Source organism: Malaya genurostris, chromosome 1 (assembly GCF_030247185.1).
Source record: "Malaya genurostris strain Urasoe2022 chromosome 1, Malgen_1.1, whole genome shotgun sequence".
Taxonomy (NCBI): domain Eukaryota; kingdom Metazoa; phylum Arthropoda; class Insecta; order Diptera; family Culicidae; genus Malaya; species Malaya genurostris.
Window position 1 is genome coordinate 92,488,227 of NC_080570.1, and position 23,771 is coordinate 92,511,997.

General features: G+C 37.8%; 1 protein-coding gene across 3 annotated transcripts in view; it reads right to left on the reverse strand.

Annotated features, from left to right (window-relative positions):
• LOC131440733 (phosphatidylinositide phosphatase SAC2) overlaps positions 1-23,313 on the reverse strand; it is a 42,912-nt gene extending 19,599 nt beyond the window's left edge. Inside the window, exons 1-6 of one of the 3 annotated variants that reach the window (XM_058612262.1) lie at positions 23,094-23,304; positions 22,936-23,038; positions 21,835-22,752; positions 21,585-21,777; positions 20,372-20,699; positions 20,243-20,313 (exon numbers count right to left, since the gene is read on the reverse strand). In XM_058612262.1, the coding sequence (XP_058468245.1) occupies positions 20,243-20,313; positions 20,372-20,699; positions 21,585-21,777; positions 21,835-22,752; positions 22,936-23,035 (1,610 nt within the window). In that variant the 5' untranslated portion in view covers positions 23,036-23,038; positions 23,094-23,304. Of the gene's footprint in view, positions 1-20,242; positions 20,314-20,371; positions 20,700-21,584; positions 21,778-21,834; positions 22,753-22,935; positions 23,039-23,093 lie in introns of all 3 variants that reach the window. The other 2 variants (XM_058612263.1, XM_058612264.1) reach the window with 2 other exon arrangements.
• Between the last annotated feature and the right edge of the window lie 458 nt (positions 23,314-23,771).

The following is a 23,771-nucleotide window of genomic DNA, read 5'->3' on the forward strand; positions in this document are numbered from 1 at the left end:
TTTATGGTCCAACTTTTGCAAATGATCCCGAAAAGTTTTGATTTTTGAAAGGGGAAATGTTATGTTTACTTGATTTAGCAGAAGTAATGAAAAGAAAAGGAATCAAGTATTTTCTCAAGGCAAAGAAATCCACTCATGTCGTTTGCATAGCGCTCAATGAAATAGATGCGGATGAACACTCTAGTAGATTAAATGAAAAAAATTGCTGCATTTCGCTTCACAGTGAGTCTCAATTTCTTAAAGTCGAAAATCAAAAAGTCAACAGAAGTTGACAAATCAAATAAATTTCTTTTAGGGGAATCAATGATCCAAATTACGATCAATTTCTGGATCAATTAAAAAAGATTAAAATCAGCATCTTTACCAATGGCAACGGAAAGTTCCGTGCTAAAGTTATAGGCCCCTTTTGTCCATGCAGTATTCGCGTCTTTTATCTAAGGCAATTATTTTGTTTTTAAAAATTTTTCCACTAAACTTGAATAAAAGAATATAAACAGTTCAAAACTTCTCGAATTCGTTTGTTTTTATTGTGTCAGTTTGACACATCACTGTGATCCAGACTAACTGAATCGATCGACGGCGGCGGGCTTCCGCAGGTGCTTTACTTGCTCGATGGTGATTTTGAAAGATGCATGCTGAATCCGAAACGATTTTAAGCCAGGTTCATTGAAATCGGAATTCAGTTTATATCAGTCTTGTAGTCTACATGATAACCCGGAGCTGAGAAAAATCATATCAAATTTCTCAAGAACGCATTCATGGTTTGAGCCAAGAACGAGAGGCAGCATCTTATGATATTCCAATTATTGTAATCAAACTCCTTTTCATATATTTTGACATAAACTAGCTGTGTCAAAACAGTGTTTCCAATTTTTTTTCGTTTTTAATAGGGGCACAGAGTGGCACACTTAGGCTCACAGTATAACACGTATTTTTTAGAGGCACAACATTGTTTGTGTTGAGCGACTCTCCCTTTGACCTCACACTGTTTCTTAATTATATAAAAAAATACAAAAAATATATGTAGTCTGGATTAAGCTGGCCCAATAACCAGGGATTTATTGTGACCATAATCCCGAAGGTCACATAATGAATTGCATCATGATTAGAAGTGATATCTCAGACCACGAATTACCTGTCACTCAATAGCAATAACCAAAGAGTTTCAACTGAATTACTGCTTAAAGCAGAACATTGCAACTCCCTGCTATGAATGCTGGTACAAGAAGCTAACGCTTTGGCGTTGTTGTCAACATACCATACATACACACGCTATGTTCATACCATTTTGATGCGCACAGTATATTATTATGAAAATGAATTTATGTGTGATATTGAAAATCACACATTTCTCAAGTAGTGACCAGAAGGATTGATGGCGAGTTGCTATTATAAATTACATTAAATAAAATACATTTATTTTGTACATGATCTTATAACTATTTCAGGTTTGTTTGTATCAGGTCATAACTTTTATTCAATATCATATAGTTGGCTATTGGTTGAACTCATGGAGGAGAAAATAGTCTAACATAAAATAAAATTTAAATTGAAACTCCAATGCACTTAATGAAATGATAAAGAAGTTTCATGTAAGGAAGGTCATGACAAGCAGAAATGTCGCGAACTGGGACATTGGATATTCTACCTTGGTTACGCAAGAAATTTATTAGTTGAGATCTGACATCCCGATACTCCACGCATGTCCAAACGACATGATCAATATCGCGATAACCTTCGCCACAAGCACAATGATTAGTCTCGGAAAGTCCAATTCGAAGGAGATGTGTATCTAACGTCCCTACTCACATCCAGTCCCCTGAACCATGCCTTTGTCGATATTTTAGGAATAATTGAGTGCATCCACCGACCCAGATCATCTTTATCTCAAGAAGCTTGCCTGCTGGCAAGTGTTCTTTGGCGAGACGCGCTATAGAATTCGTTGAAAGCAATCGGTCTCTCATAAATTTCACCCTCAATAGCACCACGTTTGGCTAAACTATCTGTTCTTTCATTGCCTGGAATGGAGTAATGAGCAGGGACCCAAACTATTGTGATTTGATAATTATTATTCAATATGACGTTCAGGCACTGTTTTATTTTGCCCATCAATTTTTTAAGCTCCCAAAAACGATCTTTCAATGGAAGAACTCCCGCCAGAACTTCCGGACTCATTGTATGTGTCGAATGCATGCAGCCTAAAGCAATTCGCAAACAACGATACTGAATTCGCTCAAGTTTGATAGTATGAGAGTTTGCAGCGGATCGAAAGCAAACGCATCCATATTCCATCACTGAAAGGATCGTTGTATAATACAATTTTATTAGATCTGCCGGATTAGCACCCCACCAAGATTATTATGTTATTGTTATTGTTATTGTTCGAAGAAAATTTACTCTTTGATGGCATTTTGTTATCAGATACCTAATGTGTCCTCCCCACGTGCATTTGGAATCAAACCACACCCCGAGGCCGGTAAGCCGTCAGGGCCAGAGGAGGTAGAAGACTTCATGCAAGCGTTTGCCGTCCGAATCGGATTCTCGTCAATATGAATGAGATTTAATGAATTATTAGATTCGTTGATTTGTTGCGGGCTTAAGGTTTCGTTTGTAAGAGCACGAGAAAATTTTCCCGAAAAAAGCTGGCAGATTTCCCGCTTACACGAACCAGTAAACTCTCCAAACTTCATTATAGAAGGTAACTCAGACTCCTTTCTTTGCTCGTTCACGTGTTTCCAAAACGCCTTCGGATTGGATTTCAATTTCCGTTGTACATTTTTCAAGTAGTTGACATGGCAACGCTTGACAGTTTTCCTGTATAATTGATTAATATGCATATATTGATTACGCAGTGCGTATCCTCCATGCTTTGAACACCGTTTTAGGGCAGCTCTTTTAGTCGTTTTCAGTTGTCTCACTACGGTGGTCTGCCATGGTGGATGCAGGGACAGCCGTTTGGATCGTTTTGGTACAAAAAATTAGAGGGTTGTATTCAAGACACGACCGAGCACAATAACATTAGAAATGGAACATTTCTAGGGTTTTGTTCGTATGGGAATGGAGATTTAAGTATGCAAACCGATCCGTTGACAAATTAAAACCTTTTTAAGCTTACAACATTGAAGCTTTGGAATCATTTAAATGATGAAAATCCATTAACAAATTATCGAGGAACAAGCGCTACAAAATAGGTCCGAAAAATCTATCCCCGATTATTCTAAATTGGCCTGATAGTTAATGACGTTGTCTCATAAGTTTAGGTTAAATGTTTCCGAATCGATTATTTGTTGAACTATATAAATCCATCAACAAATGACTGATTTATAAGCGTTCAAAATTATGACAGAAAAATGTTACGCGATTAGTTTTGCATTGACACCCAGCCTCGGAAAGCGAAGTAAGGCATTTTTAATGGCAAATTCGACCAAAACTTTGCTAAATACATGGGATATTTCAAAAGAATCGATAACCACGCTGATTCGGTTCTTCAATAGCAAGATGATATATAAGATACTAAAGCTAACACGGTGTTGTGTAGACAACAGGAAATTTCACCAACACATAATGCAAAAACGACAATCCAGCAAGTGAATCAATCCAGTCATCAGCTCACTGGACAGGCTACTTGTTTCATACACAGTCAAGCATCGACTAGACAAAGAAATATTTTGCAGCATATATTTATAGATTTCTCTTCATACTACGCATAACGATGCAGTGTTTTTTATGCATGACGCAAAGCCTCCTATGCCTAACAAGAAGTTGACGTCATTTTGTACAACTGGGATTGGTGGATGAAAACATAGGTCGATTCTAACCATTTTTTCAATGGGAAACTGAAACGACGTCGTCATACATGTTTAAGTTAAAAGTTTCCGAATCGATTGGTTGTTAAATTATAACAATCCATCAATAAATGACCGAGTTATTAACGTTCAAAATTATGACACAAAAAAGTTACGCGACTATTTTTGAAACTTTTAATTGACACCCGGCCCCATATAGTGAAGAGTAAGGCATTTTTAATGCCAAAAGTCAATCGCATAGCTCATGACGTTAGAGAACGTTTGTACAGCAGCGTTGACATCATCATTGTCGAGAATTTCATCCCAGTCAATATGCATTAGAAAGTCGGTAGTCCCGAATTCATTGGACCTACAGTCCAACGTATTGGACTAACGGAAGACTTCCGTTGGACGTTGGTTTATTACAAAGATACAAGTGAAAATTCGTTCAAAACCACCATTGTATGCAAGCTCGAACGCAAGAACCTATAAGTGATTGCTGGACTGCTCAATACGTCTCTATAGGGCTATTTGCATAATTAGTAGGTTGGTGTTTATGCCCTTCTCTTATTGTCTCCATGACAATAAGGTTCACAATTTTTCCAACATGCTAATGTTATTGACAAAATCGCGTAGGTAAATAATATGGTTGAAAAAACTGTAAAATATTTGCAAATTATCATAATTGTTAGACCCCAACTTGTCAAAGGCTAACTGTTTTAATATTCAAATTGTTTGGAGATTTGGTGTTCTTACATGCAATTATTTCTATTGTAATTGTTAATGAGGAAGGCGTCGATTCACCAATCGGTTGAAAGATGTCCTTATAGTTTCCTTATATTACATTTTGGTGAGGAAACGGTTCAGATCAGCTTTACAGCCCTGTCCAAAATGTATACCCTCCCTGTTAAATTGTATCAGGTCGAATTAGCGCATGCGCGTCATATAAACACCTCTTTCAATATGAGGAAATCATATTGTTACCCAAAAGTTTTTAATACTAATTTATGTTGGTTTTCCTACCTTTGGTCATAGTATTGTTTTATCTTAATTCCGGTGGTTCTATTCAACTGTGTTTCGTAAGTGTCTTTTGTTGTCATTCTACTTTATTTCCACTCCGTACTTTTGCTGGCATATTATTTTGGTTCCTTAAATGGAAAAGTCAGTTGTATGCAGTGGTGTTCAATCTTCCATTTCGTGTCTTAGATAGTGTTAATCAAATTATTTTCTAATTTTCAGTTCCACATTAATCATATTTTTATATTGGTTTTGCTATTCTTGAATTTCTTATTCCTTATTCCTAATTTCTTATTCATGCTCTGTCATCCATTCCCAGAAAAAAAAAGAAAAAAAGAGGACACAAAGGATTAGAGTTTTTTTTAATGACATCTTTGTAAGGCCGCTCATGATTGTTTGAAGGATAAGAACTGAGGACATGCGTTTTTATTTAAATAAGAACACTATTTTTTTTATTTTTAATATTTTTCAATATTATGTTAGTATTTCTATATATATATATATATATATATATATATATATATATATATATATATATATATATATATATATATATATATATATATATATATATATATATATATATATATATATATATATATATATATATATATATATATATATATATATATATATATATATATATATATATATATAATGCAGAGATCATTCTTTGTAATCGCATCACGTAAGAACGGGTGGACGGATTGAGATGATTTTTTTTATTTGATTAGTTTTTATCCCCACCGGGTTCGTACATCAAAAAAATTAGGAAAACTTACCGGAAAAGTGGGAAAAAACAATAAAATTATTTTGTATGGACAATGGAATTTTCCACTGAAAAAGTCGTCAATGATTGCTAGATCTACGATTGATGTTTGGCGCGCAACGAGTTGCATAAGTGTTTGACCGTCGAAGAAAAGAATACTAGATCTTTGAAAAAATCGCTTGGCGCGCTACGAGTTATTCATGTCGAGCCACGTGCTAAATTGGGTATCAAAAAATTATTGCTTGCCATATGACTCAATGACGGAATTACGGTTCTAGAAAACCGCTGTAGGCAGGAGTAAAACTTCTGATATCATTTACAAGTTGATGAATTGTGTTCAATGGAATCAAATGAAGAGTATTAGTCATCGCGGGCTCGAGCTTAACATTTCAGGAAAATGTTGAATGAATCAGAGAGATGTTCCTTGCATTCTGCTTTCTAATGATTTAGATTAGACTAACCGCACAGAATAAGTGGCAATTAGATATCAATGATTAGTTGATAGTTCAAGATGATTATCATAATGGATTGAGACTGTTGCAACTTGAACATACAGAATAAGTTCTGAGAAAACTTTCTCGCTGCTTAAAAGCTGTACAAGAAACTGCTTCAAAGTTTGTTCTGTTGCGTCGGGTGAACGTTCAAGTGTGAGTAATTCCTTAAAAACGGACTGTTCAGAATGCTTTGTATGCTGTTTAAGACAAATCTTTTTTTACGAACTTTTGGTTACTTGGGCTAAATACAAATTGTAAATATATCCTGCTCTACCGAATGAACAACTCTAGAAATTCTTCAACATTGTGCTAAGTTTATCAATACAACATTATGGTTAGTGAGCTTTTTTATCGATTATCTGAAGTAAGAGTCACATCTGGAACGGAAAACGTGGCACTTTATATCCATTATGTTGAAGCCATTAGAGAGGGATCTCCGGTCAGTGCATTGAATCAAAGGATGAAAGTCGGTTAGGCAAATGAACATGCTCTATTTTTACTTAACAGAAGTTTTCCACATTTTCACATATTTGGACTAAAGCGAATGTGTGTCGAATTCGATTGATTGTAGGTTAATTATTCAGCAAAATATTGGAGAGAAACGTTAACCACTTAGTCGTTTGACAGTTCTGCTCTCCGAAAACATAAATTCGAACAAATAATTTTTGGGCGAGACGAAGTTCGACGGGTCAGCTAGTATATGTAATAAATTATTAGTATTACAGCAGCATGTTCACATTTCGTTATCTTCGGTTGATCCTTGACAGTGTTACCATCCGCTCAGGTACTTTTTAACATCTGATGTACACTGACTCATAATCGAAATGTATCACGACCAATTTGACACAACGCACCCGAGGGAACGGTATAATGTATATTGTACACACAAAACACATACATACACAAAGGTACACACGCATACACACATGCTTACATATCTACATGTATTTCACAAGCAAGTATCACAACATTGAGTTACTATTTCTATTCTAATAGATTCTAACTAAAATTAGTTTGCCAATAGTCATGTCATTAGTAGAGTCACCATGTTATTTAACCGATTACTCGAATTTCAATAAATGAACTATGATAAAATCGAATAAAAAATCTTTGCCTCGACTGTAACAAGCAATAGCGCATAGAAGTAGTTCGGAAATGGTTCAATCCTGCTGTTTTAGCGAAGCAAAATGCTCCAAATTTTATGTTACTCTTGAAGTTAATCTATCAAACAGCGATAACAGATCTCACTATAACTAATGGTTTTCGTATATGAAATGACTAATGGATTTGAGATTAATGGGGGTACCGTTACCCAATTTCTATCTCTTCTATTGGTGGATCGTTCGTCCTGAGCTGAAACGTTGGCTTTTATTACCGTTCTTGCATGCACTTACTCTTACATTTCACTCACACATCATCTCACCCATCAGGTCCCAAACGACACATTCTCACAATAAAAACTGTATGAACATCGTTTGGCAGCTATCAGTGGTTTGCTCATAGGTTAAGTTATTGTTATTTCATTCTATTCTACAATATTCTATCTCATTCCGCATTATTCCATGGTACACAAACCACCAATAAACGTCAAAGATGAACTCCATTTCTTGTTCATTTGTTGACATCGTGTGAAACCCAATTGGGATACGTTCACTCCACTCCACTCCAGTATGAAAATAAAACATAAAAAAGAGCTCAGTTAAGCCCTACCGGCCTCTCGAACCCCGGATGTTGGAGCGTAATGCAATCAACATTATATTGAAGTCGTTCCATATCTTATTCATTTGATTCAATTATAGAGTTTAAAGATGTAACGCATATCTTTATCAAGTTGATTGTATATGATGATGTTTGCAATACCGTCAAACCCACCAACCAATTGGAAGGACCAATCGGTTGTAAGATATCAGCCATTTATTTCAAATCAGCTAGGTTTCGAGGAAATTTAAATCTGTATAATTCTATAACTCAGTACTGGAACTGCGGTTTTCTCGAGAGTGAAAAAACAACTTAGCGTCCGTTCTTCACAAGGGTTAAATTTATTCTGTCTTATTCATTACAGCAATGTTGCCAGGAAAAATTAGAAGTAATTCAAGCAAGAAAATTCATAGATAAAAATTATATCAAGAAACTGCGTTACACAACATGTACACTCTACGCATCCATTCATTCACCCCCCCCCAAGTGATACCCTTCACAGCACAAAATTCATCCATCCTCTCTATATGGTGCTGGTCCTTAAACAAATTGTTCAACGCAGCAAGCTGGTGATTTGCTCCAACAAAACACGTTGCATTGTCGGACATCAGAAGGAATACCACGTCGGCTTGCGAAACGTTGTAGTGCAGCGATGAAATTATCAGATGAAACTAATTCAAAATGAATCGCCTTTACCGCCATGCACACAAAGACGACTACGTAAGCCTTGAATGATTTCGTACTTCGCATTTCAGGTTTCAACAGAAACGGACCAGCATAATCGATCCCAACCTTAAAAAACACCGCTGAAGGATTCACACGAGATGCCGGAAGGTTACCCATAAACTGGGTGCAAATAATGGGTTGGTGCTTGGCACACTTTAGACATCTGGAATTAATTTTCCTGATAACTGATTTAGCTTGCAGTGGCCAGTAACGTTCGCGTACGATCGCTAACAAGCCTCCTTGACCAACGTGGTAGTGCTCTTCATGAAGTCGTCGAATCAATGTCTCCGTGACATGGTGTCGCTCCGGAAGCAGTTTTTGATGCTTTCCATCATACGGAATCGCTGAATACTTCAATCGTCCACCTAAGCGTATTAGTCCATCTTTTCCAATAAACGGTGCCAGATTCAATAGACAATGGCGCCTTGTTGAACTTGCTCGTAGTTCCCTTAACAAATCGTTGAACACTTCTCTTTGAACTATCACGAATATTGCCCTTTCAGCGTTGGTCATCTCTAAAGCATTAATAACACTAATGTTACGCTTTTTACGAATGACATGGTCAATGAACCTTAGTACGTATACCCAAGCTCTCTGCAAATTACGGTAATAGCTTAATCGGTTTAAGATTATCGAACTGCCCTTTACGACTGTTAGCGTTTTGACTGGTTTCATTTCTGGTAAATCTCTTATAATTTCAGATTCATCTGCCCTTGGTATCGGTTATTGTAACTTCGGTGAACTATTCCACCACAGCTCGTTGTTGAATAAATCCTCAGGGAAAGCACCTCTAGAAACTAAGACGCCAGATATCCTGCATAATTAACTTGGCTGTTGTGATAATCGGTCCAAGAAAATCGAGAGGATCGAACAGACGACCGATGTCAGATAGCACCTTGCGTTTAGTAGTTGAGATTTCTTCGTTAACTGGTAGAACAAAAAACGTGCAAAAATCATCACGGGTAGAGATGGGCAAAACAGTACATTTCAAAGAACCGTTCAGTGATGCAGAGTTCTGTTGAAAGAACTAGTTCTCCAGAGCCGTTCGTTCGTTCTATTCATAGTTGGTTTGTTTGTTCAAATGTCCCGGGTTAGCGGTTCAATGCATAGGACGCTGGTCTTACAAGCCAGTTGTCGTATGTTCGAGCCCCGACCTGGAAGGATTCTTAGTGTCAGTACTAGCCATGCAATGATTCTGCATTGTTTGTTCAAAGACTAAACGAGAACTTACTTTTGTAAGCTTAAGCGAGGAAATAAAGGTCCCTCGAAGTAGAACTGAGGTTTCGTAACGAAACTTTCTTATTAGTATTGTTCTTGAAAAAAGGTTGAGCGAGCTCAAAAAACAAAAAAACAAGATCCCTCGACTTTGAACTGAGGAACTACCGTTCTCGAAAAAAATAACTATAGCTCGTTCATTCTTTCATTCCAAATCAAGCCGTTCATTCCAAATCAAGCCAAGTGTTCGAATAGTGTTATTTATTCCTGTGTGTTCAAAACTTACGAACGTCTCTTGCAACTCCGTTGAAATTCCACTTAATACAGTCTGGTCATTAGAGCAAAACTTATGAGCACTGAAACCACCACGTTTCAGTAGCGCTGACAACTCATTCTAGATGGTTACCACATCAGCATTTTTTCCTCCTGTTAGAAAGTCGTCGATATAACTATCGTTTCTAATCACTTGTTCGGCAAGCGGATAATCCTTGCCCGTCTGTCGCCAACTGTACCAATGATGAGGAGAGCTGGCTACTCCGTAGGTTACCGTCTTTAACTCATACACCTTGCGGTCTCCATTACCATCCACCCACAATATTTTCTGAAACTTGTGAACATCTGTATGAATCCAAATCTGGCGGAACATTTTTGATATATCTGCCGTTAGGACAATAGGGTGGGAACAGAAACGTAAAATGATAGACTGCAAATCACTCTGGACTGTCGGTCCAACCATTACGATATCGTTTAATGACACTCCTGTGCTTGAGCTTGCCGAGACATCAAACACCACGCGAGTTTTCGTAGTGGAACTTGTTGCTTTGTACACTGCGTGATGGGGAATGAAATATCCGTTTTTGCTACCGTCGCTGACTTCCTCCATGTGACAAAACGATATATATTCAGCCATGAACTGAAAGTACTGTTCGCGTTTGGAAGGATTCTTAGCCAATGCAATTAGTAGTCTATCTAGGCGCTTGCTTGCTGTTTCGTACGAATCACCCAGCTTAGGTTTAGATTCATGAAAAGGTAATCGAACGGTGTATCTTCCATCTCTTTCTCTAACAGATCGGCTGAAAAGTTCGTATCGTTTCTATGAGAGGGCGCCACTAGAATTAAATCCATACCATTTTCAGTTAGTACCAACCTTCAAAAGATACGTGTATAAATTTGACAGCTATCTGATTATTAGTTTGTGAGATATTGCATTTTGAGTGAAGCTACTTTTGTTATTGTGAAAAATATGGAAAAAAAGGAATTTCGCGTGTTGATGAAACACTACTTTTTGATGAAAAAAAGTGCCGCCGATACCAAAAAATGGCTTGATGAGTGTTATCCAGACTCTGCACCGGGCGAAGCAACAAATCGTAAGTGGTTTGCAAAATTTCGTACTAGTCATATGAGCACCGAAGACGATGAACGCAGTAGACGTCCAAAAGAGGCTGTTACCGATGAAAACGTGAAAAAAATCCACAAAATGATTTTCAATGAACGTAAAGTGAAGTTGATCGAGATAGCTGACACCCTAAAGATATCAAAGGAACGTGTTGGACACATTATTCACGAATATTTGGATATGAGAAAGGTTTGTGCAAAATGGGTGCCGCGTGAGCTCACAATCGATCAAAAACAACAATGAATGAATGATGATTCTGAGCAGTGTTTGGAGCTGTTATATCGAAATAAAACCGATTTATTTCGTCGATGTATAACAATGGACGAAACATGGCTCCATCACTTCACCCCGGAGTCCAATCGACAGTCAGCGATGAACCGAACCCAAAGCGTGGAAAGACTCAACAATCGGCCGGTAAGGTTATGGCGTCTGTATTTTGGGATTCGCATGGTATAATTTTCATCGACTACCTTGAAAAGGTACAAACCATCAACAGTGACTATTATATAGCGTTATTAGAGCGTTTGAAGGACGAAATTTCAAAAAACGGCCTCATTTGAAGAAAAAAGTTTTGTTTCATCAAGACAATGCACCGTGTCACAAGTCGATGAAAACCATGCTGAAATTGAACGAATTGGGCTTCGAATTGCTCCCTCATCCACCGTATTCTCCAGATTTGGCCCCCAGTGACTTTTTCCTATTCTCAGACCTCAAGAGAATGCTCGCTGGTAAAAAATTTAGAAGCAATGAAGAGGTAATCGCTGAAACTGAGGCCTATTTTGAGGCAAAGGACAAATCGTACTACAAAAATGGTATCGAAAAGTTGGAAGATCGCTATAATCGCTGTATCGCCTCTGATGGCAATTATGTTGAATAATAAAAACGAATTTTAGCAAAAAAATGTGTGTTTCTATTAAACGATACGAACTTTTCAGCCGAACTGTTAGTATGCGTAGTATCCGTTTCTGTCAGTGTTGCATCGTTGCCTAATTTCCGGCGGCCATGCTTTATGAGATCGAAAAAGATTTCGTTTCCTATTATTACGTCAATTTCACCCGGCACGTTGAATGATGGATCGGCAAGCAGGAGCTCAGAAGGAAGGGACCATGATCGGTAGTCCACTTCTGTGACTGGAAGGTTCGATGTCACCTTCGATACGACCAGGAAGTCTAAAATGAACGAGGAGAATTGATTACTTAACTCGTGTCTGCATATCATTCAGACCGCTGATGGGTAGATCGACGGTTAGCAATTGCAACTTTAGCTTGGTTGCTAATTTTTCCGTTATTATATTGCTATTAGATCCCGAATCTAATAATGCACGTGATTTTATTGTCATTCCATCTCCTTCCACCAGGAACAGCTCGGCGGTGGATAAGAGTACTTGCCGCTTTCTGCCGGTTATACTATCACACAACGTTGTGGCCTTCGGCTCCGACTCACTTTTTTAGTTGGCAGCTACCAGTTCCGCTGGTTTTGAAGAATCTAGTTTTTCTGGCTCATCAGAATTCTGATGTACGTTGCTCGAATGAAGCATTGAATGGTGCTTCTTACCGCATCCTCGGATCTTGCATCCTTGATCAGACGGACAGTTTGCCACTCGATGTTTGGCTTTCAAGCAATTATAGCATAAATTCTTCTTCGAAATAACAGTTTTACGTTCTTCAACACTAAGTTCATGAAATTTAGCACATTTATATATACAGCGATCTTCCTTGCAGCACGGGCAAATTTCTTTCGTAGTTTGAACGAATGATCTTGATCCACTTTGTGTTGGTTGCTTCTGGTTAACAGTTTGTCGTTGCTTATAGGGTACGCTGCATTGCTGTGACGATTGCTGCTGGAAACGAGTCGTTCGAATCAAAACTCGTCACTTCTCCCTTAGAAAATCCATAAATTCCATAAAAACAGGCATGTTACCGGTTCCAAGCCATAACTCCCACTGTTCTTGAGTGTCTCTATCCAATTTTTTATACAATACATTTACGATGATTAGCTCTGACAGCTCATCCACCGGGTATCCATGATTTTTTAATGCGTCGATGTGCTTAACACTGACTTCAACTAAATTCGAAATCGAGATTCCGCGACTATCTTTGCTAACTTTAGGAATGTTGAGAATAGCGTCGATATGCATATCCATGATTAACCGACGGTCTTCGTATGCATCAGTTAGAATCTTCCAGGCCATATTGTAGTCATTGCTATTTACGACTTCCTGATCAATTTTATCTTTGCTTCACCGAGCAATGAATTTCGCAGATGTAAGATTTTCATTGCCGGAGTTTCATGAGCATATCTCGCCATAATGCTTGTAAATAAACTTTTGAAAGCATACCAGTTCTCTGGATTTCCATCAAATGTGCATGTAACTGTGGTGTTTGCGCATTCACGTACACCGGCTGCTGCTGCATAGCTACATGATTCGGACTACCTGCCGACAGGGTATGACTGATTTTCGTTTTTAAGCAAACATAGAGCTGACTATGTAATTCCTCAAACGATGCATAGTTTTTGCGTAACTCAGCTCTTTCCTCCTTTGGCAATAACATAGCAATATCCCGCATACGTTTGTTCATAATCGAGAACACACCGTTGTAACGTCTCCAAGTGCAATTGGAGCAGATGCGTGCTCACATTTTCTTGTCGTATCGATTCGTTCATCCGTAGCAATTTATCCACCAACATATCACGCCGATCGTACAACACTTCCAGGTTTCGTTCCATTGCAAACCATTCTTCCTTCTTCTTTTTCGCAGTTTTCTGGTCCGCAATTTAAAGCACTTGGTTGTTTATGGTGGCACTTTTTTCACCCGTTAATGCGTCTAATATATTCCTAAACTAAAGTAAACTCCTCCACGCTTCGATGTGGTGTTTCTGTATCGGACATTCACACACTTTTTATACTTTCGACGTTAAGATTTCAATAGCGATTATTCCGATGCTCCGCTCCCTTCAAGACGGTGTCTTCATTTATTCGCACTCTCTCGTAGCAGTTTTACAAAATGGCGTCCTTATTTGTTTGTGCCACGGGCACACTGCCTTAACTGGTGGCGTAGCCTCGAGCTCCGCACCTTCTTTACTGGTTCGGCTTTGGGCCAACTTAAATACGCGGTACCGATTTTCACTACTTTCAAAATCGACCGATCGCGAGAACCGTCCAAATCCGGTTCGAAGGACCAAAATGTATAATTCTATAGCTCAGTACTGGGACTGCGAACTTAACGTCCGTTCTTCACAACACTGAGCTAAATTTTCTTTTTCACATATGATATTCTAATGATTTTGCACTATTAGCATTTCCAATAATAGTTACAAGATGTGTTCAACATCATGTCAAATATATGAGATAATCTTATGAAACATAAAACTCTTCTTAACGTTATTTTTACAGGATTTCCATATAACGAATGAAATTTCCAGTCTAAGTCAAATTAATTGGCGCGTCTTATAACCATAACTAGATATCCGCACAACATACATGGGAACAATTTATGAAGCGCATATAATATTCACATCGATTTTATTTAGATAGGTTCATATATACCATATGACTAGTTTTAAAAAAAATTATATATATATATATATATATATATATATATATATATATATATATATATATATATATATATATATATATATATATATATATATATATATATATATATATAACTTTCAATAGCAGCATAATCGCCAACTACTACTTTTTTTTGAGGATTCAAGCTTTACTAGTATTCCGTTCGGTAAGGGAGCACCTCATGATATTTGCGAAAAAGAAGTGAGATCCCGAGACTGAAAATAAAAATGAATCTTACTAGACAGATAGAGTAATGAAATGTACCAGATATATATTTCATGGATAGGGAAGAGGTCTTGGATATAACACTTTGTTCTGAAGAAGTTCAGCACGAACTGGGAAACTGGAAGGTGTCAGATGAAACTGAACCTTCGCTCTCAGACCACAAATTTATATTTTTTGATCACTTAGGTGTTACCTTAACTGTCACAACATATCGGAACCCGAAATCTACCGATTGGGATCTTTATACTGAAACTTTGGCAACAAAATTTCATGGCTATTTTCCCACCATCGAATGTCACGACGATTTGGACTTGGCTGTAAACACTTTGAACTCATTCATAGTGTCATCATATGAAGAGGCTTGTCCGCCCAGATCCGTAAAAACTACAAGGGGTACTCCATGGTGGAGGGCTGAGCTTGAGAAACTGAAAAAGGACATGCGAAGAGCTTGGAACCGGCGTGGGCATGACAACTCGAGAGCTTTTAAAACTGCTCGAACTGCGTATAAAAAATGCCTTAGATCTGCCGAACGAACTGGGTGGAAAAATCTTTGCAAAAATATCTCTAGTCTAAATGAAACGAGCAGGCTAAACAAGATACTCTCGAAATCAAAAGTTTTCCAGGCTAACTGTCTAAAAAACATGGATGGTGAACTGGTTTCAAACGAAGAGGACGTTCTTAACTGTCTCTTCGAGACACACTTTCCAGGTAGCAAGGTTGTTGATCCTGATTTTCTAAATGCTCACGAACCGTGCACAGACAATCTTGATTCGTGGGCAATAGCAAGATCGCTGATCACTTTTGAATCGATAAAGTGGGCAATTGACAGTTTTGCACCATACAAATCACCTGGAAAAGATGGCGTCTATCCTATTCTATTGCAGAAAGGTTTTGATATTACGAAACATGTCCTGAGAAAGATTCTACTTAACAGCCTTGCTCTTGGGTACATCCCGAAAGCATGGCGAGAAATAATCATCAAATTTATTCCAAAAGGCGGACGTCAGAGTTACGAGGAAGCCAAGAGCTTTAGACCCATTAGCTTAAGCTCTTTTTGCTTAAAATCCTTGGAACGAATTGTCGATCATCACATCAGAGATAAGTGCCTAATTGAACGACCGCTTCATACTAAACAACATGCTTATCAACGTGGAAAATCCACGATCACACTACTTCACGATGTTGTATATAATATCAAAAAAGCCTTTTCGCTCAAACAATCCAGCTTGGGAACTTTTCTAGATATAGAAGGTGCTTTTGACAATGTATCTTTCCAATCCATTGTGCAAGCGATGAGCAGACATGGAGTATCATCAAGTATCTCAGGCTGGATAAGCGCAGCGCTTAGCAATCGCATCCTCTGCTCATCATTAAGACAGGCAGAGATGAGGAAGTTGAGTGTTCGAGGCTGTCCACAAGGAGGTGTCTTGTCACCATTACTCTGGAACCTTGTTGCTGATGGTCTACTGCAAAAACTCAATGAACTTGGGTTTCCGACGTACGGATTCGCAGATGATTATCTAATACAAATTGCAACGCTATTTGATCTGATGCAACAGGCTTTAAGGGTTGTGGAACAATGGTGTCAACAGGTTGGATTGTCGGTAAATCCAAACAAAACCTCAATGGTTCTTTTCACAAAGAAGCGAACAACAACTGGGGCCCGTCCTTTGCAGTTTTTTGGGAGCGTGCTGTTGTGTACCGACCAGGTCAATTACGTTGGAGTAATCCTGGATTCCAAACTTAACTGGACTGCTCACATTGAGTCTAGAATCAAAAGAGCATGCATGGCCTTTGGCCAATGTAGACGCACTTTTGGTAAAACGTGGGGTTTGAAACCGAAATATATCTATTGGATTTATACTACAATTATACGTCCAATACTGGCATATGGATGCCTCGTATGGTGGCAGAGAGGGCAAGTAGTTACAATTCAGTCGAAGCTCAATCATTTGCAAAGAGTGGCGCTCATGGCAATGACTGCAGCTTTTACAACGACTCCGACCGCTGCTCTGGAAGCTCTTCTCAATATAAGACCACTTCATGTGCATCTAAAGCAAGAAACACTCGCTTGTGCCTATAGACTTCAAGCTACCGGTCTATGGAAGGATAAATCAATAAATTCAGTAATAGGTCATACACGTCTGTGTTCCCAATTGGTTGCATGGGATGATGTTTTTCTTGCCCCTAGCGACTTAACACTCACGTGTAGTTTCCCGTATAGAACTTTTCAAATAAAAATTCCATCTAGACAGGAGTGGCTGTCTGGATTTATGGAAACACTACAGCAAGAGCACGTAGTCTGTTACACTGATGGTTCACTGATGGAGGGTCGAGCTGGTGCGGGTGTTTACTGTCGTGAATTGGGGTTGGAGCAATCGTACTCACTTGGTAGATATTGCACCGTTTTCCAGGCTGAGATCTTTGCAATCATGTGTGGAGTACAGTGTACCCTCCGGCAAGGCATATCTGGTAAAATAATAGATTTTTGCTCCGACAGTCAGGCTGCAATTAAAGCGCTTAGCTCGGGTGACTCACGTTCAAAACTTGTAATCGATTGCCGTACTCAGATCGAAGAACTCAGCATTTTCAATGCTGTAAATCTAGTCTGGGTACCTGGTCATTCCAACATAATTGGAAATGAATGGGCGGATGAACTGGCCAGAGTGGGAGCAGAAAACGACCTTGTAGGTCCTGAACCAGCACTACCAATTTCCAAATGCTGGATAAAACAAAAAACTCTGTCTTGGGCTTCGTCTGAGCATGCAAACTACTGGCGAAGTTCTGAGACTTGTCGTCAAACAAAAGTGTTCTTGGAAAATCCATGCCCTGGAGTTTCGAAGAATCTTTTACATTTCTCGAAGCGCCATTGTGGTATTCTGGTGAGGGCTCTGACTGGCCACTGTAAACTTAATTATCACATGGCTACCATACATCTTGCTGAATCATTTTCATGTGATCTCTGTGAATCCGATTACGGAACTTCATATCACCTAATATGTAACTGCCCTGCAGTATCTCAACTACGGTATCGGGTTTTTGGTTGCTTTTACATTGACGAACCTATGTTCAAGCAACTGAAACTCAGAGATATTCTTGGGTTTTTAACCCAATGTGGAAAAGAGCTCTAATAACTCTCGCAAGCGGTTTCTACGTCTCGTAAGTTGCGACTGGTTTCTGTACACATTTATGTTGTGTGCGTGTTTCATTCCGTATTCCTCCCGTTCCTTTATTTTCCATCCTCTTCTATTTCCCACCATCATTCAGGTAAATGATGAAAAGTCACGGCAAGGCACAAATCCCCGATAATATGGGGAACGTGCCGTTATGAGCCAATTTATTCTGATACCTGATACCTGAACGTCTCCAAGTGCAATTGGAGCAGATGCGTGCTCACATTTTCTTGTCGTATCGATTCGTTCATCCGTAGCAATTTATCCACCAACATATCACGCCGATCGTACAACACTTCCAGGTTTCGTTCCATTGCAAACCATTCTTCCTTCTTCTTTTTCGCAGTTTTCTGGTCCGCAATTTAAAGCACTTGGTTGTTTATGGTGGCACTTTTTTCACCCGTTAATGCGTCTAATATATTCCTAAACTAAAGTAAACTCCTCCACGCTTCGATGTGGTGTTTCTGTATCGGACATTCACACACTTTTTATACTTTCGACTTTAAGATTTCAATAGCGATTATTCCGATGCTCCGCTCCCTTCAAGACGGTGTCTTCATTTATTCGCACTCTCTCGTAGCAGTTTTACAAAATGGCGTCCTTATTTGTTTGTGCCACGGGCACACTGCCTTAACTGGTGGCGTAGCCTCGAGCTCCGCACCTTCTTTACTGGTTCGGCTTTGGGCCAACTTAAATACGCGGTACCGATTTTCACTACTTTCAAAATCGACCGATCGCGAGAACCGTCCAAATCTGGTTCGAAGGACCAAAATGTATAATTCTATAGCTCAGTACTGGGACTGCGAACTTAACGTCCGTTCTTCACAACACTGAGCTAAATTTTCTTTTTCACATATGATATTCTAATGATTTTGCACTATTAGCATTTCCAATAATAGTTACAAGATGTGTTCAACATCATGTCAAATATATGAGATAATCTTATGAAACATAAAACTCTTCTTAACGTTATTTTTACAGGATTTCCATATAACGAATGAAATTTCCAGTCTGAGTCAAATTAATTGGCGCGTCTTATAACCATAACTAGATATCCGCACAACATACATGGGAACAATTTATGAAGCGCATATAATATTCACATCGATTTTATTTAGATAGGTTCATATATACCATATGACTAGTTTTAAAAAAAAATTATATATATATATATATATATATATATATATATATATATATATATATATATATATATATATATATATATATATATATATATATATAACTTTCAATAGAGCTCATACGAATAGCAGATAATCGCCAACTACTACTTTTTTTGAGGATTCAAGCTTTACTAGTATTCCGTTCGGTAAGGGAGCACCTCATGATATTTGCGAAAAAGAAGTGAGATCCCGAGACTGAAAATAAAAATGAATCTTACTAGACAGATAGAGTAATGAAATGTACCAGATATATATTTCATGGTCCGTTAACGCATATCCTTGAACGAAGTTGGATGAGCTGTCGTGTCAGCGATTTAAAATTACATTGATATGCGGAACTTCCTGACAAAAAAAAATGGTCTGGAGCAGTTGATGAATATCGGAGACACAACTATTTCTTCAGCTTCAAGCAGTACGATTCACGACTTCCATCGGATTTCCATATAAATTATATGGGATATTTTTATAACTTTCATTATGATAACGTCCATTTAGATTTGACGTACACATTAAATAAAGATTATAAGTTTCCATATAATTTCTATGAATTATATTCTGCATATGATTCATATGACAAATCTAATGAATATAAATAAGATTTTCATTTCAGTGAAGGATTAAATTTATTCTGTCTTATTCATTACAGCAATGTTGCCAGGAAAAATTGGAAGTAATTCAAGCAAGAAAATTCATAGATAAAAAAGAAGAAACTGCGTTACACAACATGTACACTCTACGCATCCATTCAAAATCAATCGTGTATTTGGTATAGAAAATTTAAAAAAATGGTAGTAACTTCCTTCCAAAAATGATGTTGCTGCAGTGGATTATTACAGCTTTAATGGTTGAAGTCTTCAAAACTAGCAACCAAGTTGAATGATGAAAAGAGCAATCTGGGACAAATCTGACTGATCTGGATACCAATTTAAATAACTAATCCTCCAGAGTTAGTCCTCTTAAATATATTAATAAAAAGTACATACCGGTTCGCCGAATTCATTCCATCTTTCATAATGCCACTAATTTTACGCTCACCAGTTCGCGTATAATCACCCTGAAATTCAAGTGTCACGGGAAAAAAATCAACTTTATGCACTCTAACAAATACTAACCTTCAACGCGTTAGTTCCGGCATATTGCCTACTGATCACATCTCCATTATTTGCCCATAGTGTCATAAAGGGACCTTTTAGTTGGTCTGGGAGTTGAGAATATGGTGGCGCTAGTCCTAATTTTACCAACTGTGACTCGAGCACTGCTTTACCGATAGCAGTCTGTACAACGTTGGTCCGGTCCAGACAATCCATACAGTTTACTCGAAACACGCTCTTCTGATTGCATATGGGTCCATTATGATCCCTCCAATGAAAACCCATTGACCCTGCCTCTGGTGCTAGCGCTTCAATTAAAGACGACACATTCTCGAAACGCATTCCACGACTAGCGCATTAGAATGATAAAAAGGTAATTATATGAAATCGATTATTACTATTAGTATAAACACTATAAATCAATATGTGATAACTTTGACTCTACGCGAAAGTTGTTTTTGTTCAACGAAGAGACACTGTAGTGAAATAGAGCAAATTTTAGGCTTTTCATACCCGCATAACGGTAATCCAAGGGTACCAATAATTTCGAGTATTAGAACGATCGGCGAGAAAGGGCGAAAGGGTTCATAAAATTTATGTAAGAATCTGGGCGATTATGATCATAGAAATATTACTACAAAATCAGTATGATCATTTTGTATGTGTGATTAACAAAACATATTAGGAAAATAAAAATACATTCATGGTACATAAACCCGTATGAAAAAGGATCAAATTTTCTTCTTCAGGTAGATAACTCAATAGGAAACGTGGGAATGAATCTCCACATCAAAACCGTCTCCAAAGCACGGAAAAGGCCAACGTGTCACTAGTTTTTTTTTTCTGCGATGCACGTTGAAACAAAACATTTTCGAAAACTTAAGCGTTGAGCAATGTGCGGTTATTTCATACTACTGAAAATTTTATCATAAATTGCTGAGCATATTTCCAATGATATGGTGCAAAAAATATGGTGTTGCGCTACAATAATAGATATTCACGATTAAGTTCTACCCACTCTTGTACTGGGTAAATTTTGAAAAGGCCCCCCATAGTAAAATAAGACGTGTTCATGTCAAAAATTTAATTGAAACTATTAACGATCCATCACAAATCATTGTATTTTGAAAATAACATTAATAGTTCAACATAAACTTCTGACGCACTGATGAGCCAAGGAGGAACCTTAAAAGACTCAAGTATTTGCTAAAATCTTGTAATTATGCAAACTTACCAATACTCATGAAAATCAAAAGTAACATAGATAAGTTTTTCAGAATTGAATCGAAGAATGTGATTGGCATACGCATCTCCTATGACCTTCTCTTTGCCAGTTTGCTCCACTAGGTTTATTACACAAATTGATTTGTAAATTTTGATTTCTTGCTCGAAATGTTTTTCGAATGCCAAATGAGTTTCGTTCTCATCTGTGAATGGATGATATTATTAGAATAAGTTGTCTGACATTACATCGAAATACGAACCTCGGTCTAATCTTGGTGGTGGTCGATACTTGTACCCCGGTTGGCTCCAGTAAACTGGGACGGATCCACGCACTTGCGTGAATGAAATTTGATGCTGACGCAGTGACAGTACTTGCTCTGTTTCGACGTAGTTTGCACAATTGCCAGCCTCATCGCAACCGCGTCGTTTGTACCGAGTACCTGCTCGATATCTTGACCGCCGCGAAACAAGTGCTAATGTAAAGCATTCATTGCCAACAACGCACTGCTCAACTTGCACATAGCCTTGTATGATAGGCAATACCCAATCATTGTCATTAAGCCGGATAACATCTTTCAACATGTTACGATTCCAATAAAATCGATCATCTGATGCTTCCGAACGTCGTTGTAGATTGTTTGTAATATCACAGTCTAAACTGTAGTAGAAACTATCACTGTCATCGAAAATGCGGTGTAACTCGTCCATGACGCGCTTTTCTATTTGAACTGGACCTTTAACCACCATCCCGACTGTAGACTTAACTTGACTCGAAGCAATAGCTGCCGCTTTTTCCGTAGTATTTTTTATTGTACTTCCAGCACTTTTTACAGCACCCCATGTTTTGTTAACCAATGCAGAACTTTCGAACAAACGATTCCTGGACGGATTAACCGAAACTGATCCTGCATGAACCGGGTCTGTATTAGGCATTGTTTTAATACTATTAGTATTGTGCTTCGTACAATTGAGAAGTATCGTATCTGGATCTTCTGCACCCAATATGCAAATGCTTTTGATTTTGTACACCAAATGTGGTGCATATAACACTCCCACCGGAACTGCCTCTTTGATTATAATTAAATGTGGATCGAGAACTCCTTGTAGACATATTGTTCCGACAATTCCGTGAGTAATGCCGATACATTCAATATCATCTACTGATGAAAGATCCCAGCCTACGAAGATTGAAAAAAATATTCACAGGATGTTTAGCATTTACACTAAGTTTATAGTTAAAAGATTTGAATACGTTCATGCAATTAGCAAATAATCAGAACATAAAGGAGAAAACTTTGGAGAGATGGACCAGACCCTGGTCTTAGCCATAACATCACACAAAAAATAGGAGAAAACCTTACCAGACTTGACCTCATATTCCGATGTCAATCGATTCCACCATAAACTTTTTTCTTTTCGCACAAAAATGTAATAACTATCAGTTTGAAAGACTTCCATCATATGCTGCAATATACAATATTGAATAAGTTGAAAATTTCATGAATATCTGAAAAATTACCAATCAATAGTTTTTTTCTAGACCTAGAATTATATCGAAGTATGCAATGTTGCAGTACTTCTCAAACACGAAAAATGATTACAAATAGACTGACAAGCACGAAGAACAGTAACACATCAACACAAACACAAAATATTTTAAAATGATTAAATTTGTCAAATTTTTACAACCATGTTAACTTTCAAACCGATTCGAAACTATTATTGATGAAAAGTAGAGAAATTCTGTCATTTTCTTCGATACGAATCACACACTGAAAAAAGTAATCATATAGATATCATTAAAAATCACATGATCCCGATATAATTACAAACCCACTCAAGTTATGTGTATCAGCAAGTGTATCAGTTAAAAATAAAGTGCAAAACACATAACATTAAAGGATTTACATCTATTTTATCCATTTTATCAAATGAATGTTATGTACTTTGCCCATATGAAAAAGCAGTAACGTTCAAGCACTCTCAATATGACGAATTTAAACGGTTGCGCTTCCTGATATGGAATTGTTCGAAGATTTTCTAGCAGTATAAGAATATATAATCTATAAAAATGTAAGATGAAATATTAGAATCAACTTATGACTTCGCCTTTCAGCAACAGAAAAAGATGTAACCTTTTCAGATTTCACCTACAGCACAAAAGTAAACGTATTGCAACATTTCTAGTACAAAGCAC